Source organism: Cololabis saira, chromosome 8 (assembly GCF_033807715.1).
Source record: "Cololabis saira isolate AMF1-May2022 chromosome 8, fColSai1.1, whole genome shotgun sequence".
Taxonomy (NCBI): Eukaryota; Metazoa; Chordata; class Actinopteri; order Beloniformes; family Belonidae; genus Cololabis; species Cololabis saira.
In genome coordinates, this window is record NC_084594.1 from 39529339 (window position 1) to 39540662 (window position 11324).

Sequence of the window (11324 nt, forward strand, 5' to 3'; positions counted from 1 at the left end):
TGAACACTCTTAAATCCTACTGATCACTGCTACGCGGGCTCACGTCTCCTCTGGGATCCTGAATCGGGTGCATGCGGGTTTGTTGACTGGGTTCGCGGTCCTGCTGGGGTTTCGCAGTCAGGCTATCGCGTCCCGTCCCTTCCCCTGAAACGGATTAGACAGCGGCGGGGCCGCCTCGTGCCGGGCCGTGGTTCCGGACCAAACGGAGGCTCACACGCATTCCTAGGCGCGGCGGGGGGACCGGTCTTCTCCTGCCGTGCTTCCCTCTCTGCGCCGGTCGCCGACGCGCGGCCGTCCGGGCCCCGGGAGAGCTCACGCCGGGCGAGACGCCGGCCGTCCGTCCCCGATCCCTGCGCCGGTTCGCAGACAGGGGCTCGGAGCGGGGAGGGGGGGTTCAGTCAGAGAACTCAATCGCAGCTGTGTCCCGATCTGGTTGCCGGGAGCGCGTGGGCGTCGGAAGCTTGGATCTGTGAACTTAAAGAGGAACAGAGTTTAGTGAGAAATCGGAGCCTCCCGGGGGACCGCGGCTTCAACGGCCGGACCCCGCAGGGCCCGGTCCGGTGCGGGCCTCCTGCCTCCCCCCAGCCCGGGGGGAGAGAGAGGAAAGATCTTTGGCCCAGAGCCAAGAAGATCCAGCTGTTCCAGGACGAGATGTAGTTGAGAAGAGAGTCAATGGGAGCCGGAGCTCCGCAGGCCCGGTCCGTTGCGGGCCTTCCGCCTCCCCCCAGCCGGGGGGAGAGAAGGGAGATGGGATCCTTTGGTCCTGCTGCTCAGGAAGAGAGGTTGATCGGAAGAGAGTGAAGAGAAGCAGCGGCAGGGGTTTTGATCCTACGCGCGCTGCAGTGACGTCATCGGTGCCTCATTGCGATTGGATGCGCGCGCTTGTAGGCGCCACCCCCCCCCCCGCAAGGCATGCTGGGGGTTGTAGTTCAGGCAACAGCGCCATTTTATGAGGCACATTAAAGCGGAAAAGGGGGGTTCAAAGAAGCAGTACCATTTTGAGGTCTGGTTTTGCGCTCCGCTGCATCCGGCTCCCCCCCAGGGGGTGTCGTAAAACCCCAAGGAAGTCTGTTTTCCCTGGCAGAAACCCTGCTGGGTCCTTGTTTTGATCTCCGGCCATGCAGTGGGGTCGTAAACGGACTATCTCGACCCAGGCCGAGATAACCAGGAGTAAGCAGCAGGGGGTCGCAGGACTTCAGGAAGAAGGGGCAAAGTCTGGTTTTACAGGTCCTCATAATCACAAAATGTTCATACATTTTATAAGTTCAGATGGGCATATTGGCGGGCACAACATACTTATCACTCAGGTCACACCCTAGGTCTTTCTGCCAAATGATCCTCAGATTTTTACACTTTTTACACTTCTCTTATACCATTAAATGTCTTGTAGAACGTAGCTGCTCTGTGTGTTATCCTAGGTAGGTCCAGAGTTCCCATTCATGTATTTTTGTTGAGCCTAAATTTACCCTTTGTGATACAGTCTCTTATCTGTAAATATTTCCAAAAATGACCTCTATATTCCAGATTATATTTTTGCATAATATCAGCAAACGACATGAACACTCCATTCACATATAGATCACTTATTTTGCGGGATGAACATTTCTTTGAGATTGTTCCACTGTTGTTTGATGCGGTTTGTTGCAGATTGGTGAACGTCTGCCCGTCTTTACACCTGAGAGGCTCTGAAACGTTGGCCACCCTAACCTGGACCCAGAGAACTGAAACTGAAATACTAAGTCCACTTCCTCACCAAGTCCCCTTGATATGCACATTCACAAGTTTTCTTAAGTGAGTGTTCACTGTCACTGATTTACTGAAGTAATGTCTCACTATACACAACTAACTTCATACCATTCTGCTCGTAGACACTTGTTCTTTACAACACAACTCCGTTTTTAATGTAATAAAAATACATTTTGACTTCATTTAGTCAGATAAAAATGAAATTTAACACAGCTAAGTGCTTGAAATCTGTAAAAGTTGACGTGGAAAGAGTAGAAAAAGTAAATTTCACCCGGAAGAAGTGGAAGAAACACGTTACAGTATGTTTGCTACACTGTTACAAATATTGTGCTTGATCTACTTAAAAAAATTAAGTCAACTTTTTGCATGAAATTATTATGTATATCAAGAAAGACTAGTCTTTGTATAAAATACTTAATTTTTTGTATGTAAATAATACATTTTGCAAGTACAGTCAACTTAATTGTGTTAAGTTTACTTTATTTATCAAAATTAAGTTGACTTTACTTGCAAATGAATTTTGTACATACTAAAAATTGAGTAGTTTATACAAAGACTAGTGTTTCTTGATCTACATCAAAATCTCATGCGAAAAAGTTGACTTAATTTTTAAAAGTAAATCAAGCAAGATATTTTTTACTGTGGTGTTCTCCTTAAACAAATAACGCATGTTTCATCTAAACGTTGGTCACTCACTCACTCACTCATCTTCTCCCGCTTATCCGTTACCGGGTCGCGGGGGCAGCAGCCTCAGCAGGGATGCCCAGACTTCCCTCACCCCAGACACCTCCTCCAGCTCTTCCGGGGGGAGTCCGAGGCGTTCCCAGGCCAGCCGAGAGACATAGTCTCTCCAGCGTGTCCTGGGTCTTCCCCGGGGTCTCCTCCCGGTGGGACATGCCTGGAACACCTCCCTAGGGAGGCGTCCAGGAGGCATCCGGTACAGATGCCCAAGCCACCTCAGCTGACTCCTCTCAATGTGGAGGAGTAGCGGCTCGACTCCGAGCTCCTCCCGGGTGACCGAACTCCTCACCCTATCTCTAAGGGAGCGTCCAGCCACCCTGCGGAGGAAACTCATCTCGGCCGCTTGTATCCGCGATCTTGTCCTTTCGGTCACTACCCAAAGTTCATGACCATAGGTGAGGGTAGGGGCGTAGATTGACCGGTAAATCGAGAGCTTCGCCTTTCGACTCAGCTCCCTCTTTACCACGACGGTCCAGTACATCGACCGCATTACTGCGGACGCTGCACCGATCCGCCTGTCAATCTCACGCTCCATTGTTCCCTCACTCGTGAACAAGATCCCGAGATACTTGAACTCCTCCACCTGAGGCAGGACTTCTCCACCCACCCGGAGAAGGCATGCCACCCTTTTCCGGTCGAGAACCATGGCCTCGGTCTTGGAGGTGCTGATTCTCATCCCTGCCGCGTCGCACTCGGCCGCAAACCGCCCCAGCACATGCTGGAGGTCCCGGTCTGATGAAGCCAACAGGACAACATCATCTGCAAAAAGCAGAGATGAAATCCTGAGGTTCCCAAACCGGATCCCCTCCGGCCCCTGGCTGCGCCTAGAAATCCTGTCCATAAAAATTATGAACAGGACCGGTGACAAAGGGCAGCCCTGCCGGAGTCCAACATGCACCGGGAACAAGTCTGACTTACTGCCGGCAATGCGAACCAGACTCCTGCTTCGATCATACAGAGACCGGACAGCCCTTAGTAGAGGGCCCCGGACTCCATACTCACTCAGCACCCCCCACAGAATGGCACGAGGGACACGGTCAAATGCCTTCTCCAGATCCACAAAACACATGTAGACTGGTTGGGCAAATTCCCATGAACCCTCGAGCACCCTGCGGAGGGTATAGAGCTGGTCCAGTGTTCCACGACCGGGACGAAAACCGCATTGTTCCTCCTGAATCCGAGGTTCGACTATCGGCCGTAATCTCCTCTCCAGTACCCTGGCGTAGACTTTCCCCGGGAGGCTGAGAAGTGTGATCCCCCTGTAGTTGGAACACACTCTCCGGTCCCCCTTTTTAAACAGAGGGACCACCACCCCGGTTTGCCACCCCAGCGGTACTGTCCCCTTCCTCCATGCAATGTCGCACAGGCGTGTCAGCCAAGACAGCCCTACGACATCCAGAGACTTGAGGTACTCAGGGCGAATCTCATCCACCCCCGGTGCCCGGCCACCGAGGAGCTTACGAACCACCTCGGTGACCTCGGCTTGGGTGATGGATGAGCACGCCTCCGAGCCCCAACCCTCTGCTTCCTCAGTGGAAGGCATGTCAGTCGGGTTAAGGAGATCCTCAAAGTATTCCTTCCACCGTCCGACAATGTCCCCAGTCGAGGTCAACAGCTCCCCACCAGCACCATAAATGGTGCCGGCAGAGTACTGCTTCCCCCTTCTGAGGCGCCGAACGGTCCTCCAGAATTTCCTCGAGGCCGACCGAAAGTCCTCCTCCATGGCCTCCCCGAACTCCTCCCAGACCCGAGTTTTTGCCTCCAAGACTGCCCGAGCCGCGGCCCGCTTGGCCTGCCGGTACCTATCTACTGCGTCAGGAGTCCCACCGGCCAACATAGCCCGGTAGGACTCCTTCTTCAGTCTGACGGCATCCTGTACTTCCGGTGTCCACCACCGGGTTCTAGGATTGCCGCCACGACAGGCACCGGAGACCTTGCGTCCGCAGCTTCGAGCCGCCGCGTTGACAATGGAGGCAGAGAACATGGTCCACTCGGACTCGATGTCCCCCGCCTCCCCCGGGATCCGAGAGAAGCTCTCCCGGAGGTGGGAGTTGAAGATGTCCCTGACAGAGGGCTCAGCCAGACGTTCCCAACAGACCCTCACAATCCGTTTGGGTCTGCCCGGTCTGTCCAACCTCCTCCTCCGCCAGCGCATCCAACTCACCACCAGGTGGTGATCAGTTGACAGCTCAGCCCCTCTCTTCACCCGAGTGTCCAAGACATGCGGCCGAAGGTCAGATGAAACGACAACAAAGTCGATCATTGACCTCCGGCCTAGGGTGTCCTGGTGCCACGTGCACTGATGGACACCCTTATGCCTGAACATGGTGTTCGTGATGGACAAACTGTGACTCGCACAGAAGTCCAACAACAAAACACCACTCGGGTTCAGATCGGGGAGGCCGTTCCTCCCAATCACGCCTCTCCAGGTATCACTGTCATTGCCCACGTGAGCGTTGAAGTCCCCCAGTAGAACAATGGAGTCCCCAGTTGGAGCACTATCAAGTACTCCTCCCAGGGACTCCAAGAAGGCCGGGTACTCCCCACTGCTGTTTGGCCCGTAGGCACAAACAACAGTGAGAGACCTATCCCCGACCCGAAGGCGCAGGGAAGCGACCCTCTCGTTCACCGGGGTGAACTCCAACACATGGCGGCTGAGCTGGGGGGCTATAACCAAGCCCACACCAGCCCGCCGCCTCTCACCCTGGGCAACTCCAGAGTAGTGGAGGGTCCAGCCCCCTTCAAGGAGCTGGGTTCCAGAGCCCAAGCTATGTGTGGAGGTGAGCCCGACTATCTCTAGCCGGTATCTCTCAACCTCACGCACAAGCTCCGGCTCCTTCCCCCCCAGCGAGGTGACATTCCATGTCCCCACTGTGAGGGTTGAAAACGTTGGTCAATCTGCCCAATAGATTAAAATTGTTAAAGGAAAAGTAAATACGACAAGATCATTGCTTGTTGTTCGTGTGTAAATTAAAAGATTGTCTGGGATTCACATAAATACTGCTTGTTAAGGAAAAAATGCACAATGTCTTGTTTTTTGAACAAATGCAGATTAAGTTCAAAACTAGATGTATTCATGTAAAGCAACAAACTTCATATTTAATTGTTAATATCACAGATTTAAATATGTTATATTTACATGTGCTTAGATTTATTTTTTTCAGTGTATATTTGACCATTTCTGACACGATTTCCTCAGATCTGATCCTGAACTACTTTTACATTTCCAGCTATTTTAACAGAAATTTCAGCATGTTTTGTCAAAAATATCACAAATCTCCATACCTTTTGGCCTTGACTTATTATTTCATAACTCAACTATTTCATCAAATAGCTCACTCCAATTTCATAATCCCAAATGTGCGTGATTAAAGAGTTTACGTGACCGTGTTTCGGCTGAGAGGGTTCTGCCTTTTTTGGCAATGGCCAAATGTGTGATTCAGAGCAAATGAACACGTCGGAGCTTCCTGCTTCACCTCCGGGATGTGAGCTACGTGTGCGGCTCCAGTCTGGCCAGAGTTCACGGGCAACCAGGTTTATACAACCTTTCCCCTCATTCGGCGTGTGTTCATGTGGAAGATTCAGGCGGACTGGATCACCTGCATCACCTGCATCACCTGGATCTCCTGGATCACCTGTTTGGCTCTCGGCCCGCCCAAAACAGTCAACAACAACAACAACAACATGGTAGTATACAGCTCACAGATCATATCTATTCATCCTTGAGCTTCTTAATATAATTGTGGACTTTTGTCATATCTGCTCTTGTTTCCTCTGTCCTTGTCTATAATTAATTACAGCAACCTTTGACACTTTATTAGCAAATATAAAAGGATGACACAGATGTTTTCTGCTTCAAACATCTGTTTGGATTCACAGTTTAATGTAAAAAGTAAAACTACATGGATTATTCTATGTATAGTCTGTTTATCTTTATATGTGTAGGCTTAAAGCAAACATGAACTCACCTGTGAGGACCAAGACATCAGCACAGCGCTTAACACGTAAAAAACAGAAACTTCATCAGAAATTACTTTAAAGTGACGATGTGAGGTCAAGCAAAGCATGGATATATCCAATTCATACAAAAATAATAGTAAAAAAGACTTAAATGTAATGAATATGTTCAGCTTCTGCAGATTAGGAGGATCTACATAAATGCTGCAGTTCAGAAGAGCTTCAGTTTAATAGTATATGTACATGTAATTATGGACACCATCCATCCATCCATCCATCCATCCATCCATCCATCCATCCATCCATCCATCCATCCATCCATCCATCCATCCATCCATCCATCCATCCATCCATCCATCCAGACACAAACAGTCTGGATCACACGACCAGACAAGGAAACTCCACCCACTATGATGTCATAATGAACTGACACGAAAAATACTGTCCAGAATCAAATCAAATTTATTCATAGAGAACTTTTCATGCTCAGTAGCACAAAGAGCTTTACATAATAAACTCAACACCAACATAAAAATGGACACACTCGTGGTTAGAAACACACATCTGGGGCCTCATTTATAAAAGAGTGTGTAGGATTCATACTAAAAGTGCACGTAAAGCCAAAAGCCGAAAATGGCGGGCGCAAAAACAATCCGGATTTATAAAACCGTGTGCACGCACACTTGCACGCAATGTTCGCTTTATAAATCACAGTCAAGCTGGAAGGTTGCACAGCTGAATTCGCCTAATATCCCGCCCTCTACACGCCCACTTTTTACCATAAATGGGCAATGCAAAGTAGTATTTGCTTATGAATGAGCCTGCTGAGCATGCGCAGCAGCTTCCTGCAGCCTGTTGATGAATGAGACGCATGATGAGACGTGTCGAGCCACCGTGCCACTGAATTTCACGGAGACTGGGAACGAGATGTTGTGGATGAGGTGGAGGCCAGGAAAACTACATTATTTGGTGGTCACAGTAAAAGTATAAATAGTATATAAATAGTATTAAATAAAGCGAGTGAAAATAAAACGCTTTGAGGTGCAAGGGCGCAATTTTCACTGGGAACAGGGGGGACATGCCCCCCCACTTTTCAAACTCATGTTTTTGTCCCCCCCACTTTTTACAGTTTAAGAACTAATGGTAGGCTCAGCCTGTAATTACAAATCATCAAGACACCCTGCGAAGATGGGATGGGAGCTCCGCTCCCCCTCCTCCCTCCCGTCTCCCCTCAGAGCTGCTCAAGGCTGATTTATGGTTCCTCGTCACACCAATGCAGAGCCTACGGCGTAGGTGCGCGTGACCGCGTACCCTATGGCGTAAGCTCTGCGTCGATTTAACGTGGAACCATAATTTAGGCATAATTAGGCTTAACTAGTGTGTGCGTGTGTGACAGACGTGCATGGGACAATTGTGAAATACGGAATAAACTGCGTTCTGTATTGGTTCAATACGGAACGCAACTTTTAATTCCCAATTACGTAACAATTCCGTATTTCAAGGGACGGGTGGCAAGCCCACTCACCGCGGCTGCAGCTCCAGCAGCAGCTGAGTGTCCTGACTGACGCTGAGCTTCAAACACAGAGGGACACGATCAGCGCTATCATATTATGAGTCTGATATGTGATGACATTATTAAGAGTATGACATGAATCTGGCTTCATTTCACCACCTCACCGCCTGTGTCACCAGTTCCCCATATCTTAAGTATGTTCCTACGGGAGGGTCAGGGTTGGTGTAGGGATACGCACATTTTTCGGTTAGTTTTTTCTTTTTAAATCCCAACCTTTGCATAGAAGGTGGCTTGCGCATCTTTCAAGCCCTGTTTTGTGCGCAAGCAAGCTTTATAAATGAGGCCCCAGGTCATTTTCACGCACATCCTCACATTGGTACCCACATCCCCTCTGGTGGGCTGTTCCACAGGTGAAGTTTGATAGTTCTGCACAGAGGAATAATTGTACTTACCTTCTTTCTTTTTTTTTTTTTTAACTTAAAACAACCTCAAATCACATCTAAGATGATAATCTAGCAGCAATACCCACTTGAGATGTTGCAACTCAGGTGTGGAAATCATCACTCAGCCTGAACAACGCTGAAGAAAACTCAACGTTCTCTTCGCTGTTCTTTATCTTTATTGCCCTCTTGAGCAATTCAGTCATCTCTCATTAACGTTAGTTTCCTAAGGGCAGCAAGAGTTTCTGCAGGTTTTTGTTCACAGCTGCATGTGTATTTTGCAGCCTCTGGTCACATCCACGGAGATCAATAGTCATATTAGCACGCTGTTAACTGAAAACATGAAAATGCACAACATGGCTGCTTTAAATGATCTTTTGATCTTGTAAAGCCTGGATAATTACAGATTATGGCTGCAAACTCAGTGGTATCCTGTCTGTGTTTAATGTCCTGCAACGTGGAGGTTTGCTGCACATTTCTTTTGGTACTTTAATGAAACCAGAACAAACTCTCAGCTTAAAGTACAATAGTTATTGTCAGTACTACAAGCACTGACAGATTAGTGAGATCTTTAGCAACAGTGGTGCCAGGAATAAACCTCCTGGCATGTGGAGGAAAGGTCCTGGCCGCCGGCCTGCTCTCCCCTCATGAATATTCAGCCCGTCGCTGCGTGGGTGGACAGACTGCAGCTATAAAACCCACGGTTTCCAGTAAAGGTGTGTACTCGCCACAAACCTGAACCTGTATGCAGCAAAGAGCCTCGGACGAGACCACGGACCAAATCTGTTCAAAGTGAGTACTTTCTCTGTTTGCTCCTCACACACTTAGCCATGATGCATGCTGTTTCTACCAAACATGACTTTGAAGCTAAAGGTTTTCAGAAGTATTTCTGAACCAATTTAAGAGTCCGATCTGTCGTCCTTTGTTTCCATTTGTGGATTTGTGCAGTTATGTTAAGCTTGCAACAGTAACACACAGATGTCAGAGGTGATAAGTCCTCATTGGGTTTAGGTTGCAGCCTCCTCCTGGGGGGGCAGAGTGACATAAAAGATGGCTAACCTCTTAAATCTCGTTCTCCTTCGCAGGTCGGCACACATGCGTATCAATCGAAATGGAGAATATTCAAGAGTTCACCCTTTTTGCCAGAGAGATGCTGAGTCAGAAGCCCAACAAGAGCCTGGTGAAGGTGTACCTGCTGGGCTCTGTTCTGACCGTGCTGGGCACCGCCGTGGCGCTGCTGGAGACCGTGTGCCAGCCCTTCTCCTCCGGGGAGCCCGTTGATCCAGAGATGCTGTTCATGATGGCTAAGCAGCAGAGTCAGGCCGAGGCCGAATCGCTGCGCAGCCTGGGAGCCCAGGTCGCAGAGGAGGAGGAGGAGGAGAAGAAGGAGAAGGAGGAGAAGAAGAAGGTTCCCGTTCAGGAGATCATGACCGAGACCCTGATCCTGAAGCCCAAAAAGACTCACGAGCCCGGCCAGCGAAGCGCGGCCAACCGCCTTCATGCATCTTAGAACCGGCAGATACCTGCACTTTGCGACTTGAAGTTTTCATTGGAGTGTCCTGCGTGTCTGAGGTCAGAGACTGTAGTGGGGCTAAATCTTCGGTGTCCGAGCACTGTCGTGGTCGGAAACGGACTGTCAGAGTGTTTCTGAAAGCACGCGGACACATGCACGGCCCTGGACTGGGAAAAAAAAACAAAGAAACAAACAAAAAAAGAACAAAAAACCCCCCAAAGAACGCTTTTCCTCAGGCCCGCCCTGACTGAGGTTAAATACTTTATAGGACGCGTGTGAGTCTATAAATAGCTTAAAAAATGTGAAGCTGCAGCCACAGACAGAGTGAGAGAAGAGTGAGAGCGTTACTTCAAAAGGTTACACATATTGTCTTTCGTTTGTCACAGTTACTGAGCAAGAAGTGATGGACAGGTCAAACAAAAACTGATCCGTTCAATTCAGTTTCTTCCATAACAATTTCACAACTGAACCAGTCCAGAGGTGCTTAATGGAGAAAGTTCTCATCAGTGTGATTTAAAACAGTTGAACTGATTAGAAATATCCAGTCTAGTCTGATTCATGAGTGTATTATTTATATGATACAACTGGACTACGTGTTGGAGCTCGTTGTTTGGAGGCAGAAGTTCTCGAGTGTCTGCAGGTTTCAGTGTCTGGCTCAGAGAAGCGGCCTGTAGCGCCGCCTGCTGGCCGGAGTCTGAACTGCCACTCCACGTTCACGCCATAGAGAAGGAAGCTTTGTCTGCTGTGGCGCTACGTGAAAATACTACTAAATACTGTAAATGTCATGTCAATGTTGTTATTGTTTTTCCATATAAAGCCAAAAATAAAACTTGTTTTCTTTAATTCTGGTTCTTTTCTGACTCGACTTGAAAAAAAAAAAAAAATGAACAGAGAGCATAAATTTATGCAAATAACCGAGTCAAATTCCCTGTCTTGTTTGACCTGACTTGGCCAATAAACCTGATTATGATTATGATTATGATGCTGTGGGACAAAAAAAAAGAGAGTCACTCTTTCTAGTTTAATCTTAATTTCAAATAAATGCTTCCAGCAATTCCTCATGCCAAATAAAAACAAAGGAATGTGTGTGTTTAGTAAATGCAGACAAAAAAAAATTATCTGATACACCACACTCGTCTATCCACACAAAAATGTTTTTTGTTGTTGTCTTTGACATTTCTCTCACTGCTCTAACAAATTATATGAATATATGTTATGTATATATATTCATATACACACACTTATATAATATATACACATATACAGGACTGTCTCAGAAAATTTGAATATTGTGATTTTCTGTAATGCAATTCCAAAAACAAAAATGTCATACATTCTGGATTCATTACAAATCAACTGAAATATCGCAAGCCTTTTATTATTTTAATATTGCTGATCATGGCTTACAGCTTAA

The 11324-nt window shown here is 48.0% G+C and overlaps 1 protein-coding gene across 1 annotated transcript; it reads left to right on the plus strand.

The window, feature by feature from the left end:
• Positions 1 to 9047: 9047 nt before the first annotated feature.
• LOC133448950 (G0/G1 switch protein 2-like) lies at positions 9048 to 10753 on the plus strand. Its single transcript, XM_061727977.1, has 2 exons — positions 9048 to 9189; positions 9483 to 10753. Exon 2 carries the CDS (start codon positions 9509 to 9511, stop codon positions 9905 to 9907), a length of 399 nt encoding a protein of 132 aa, XP_061583961.1. The 5' UTR covers positions 9048 to 9189; positions 9483 to 9508; the 3' UTR covers positions 9908 to 10753.
• The last annotated feature ends 571 nt before the right edge of the window (positions 10754 to 11324 follow it).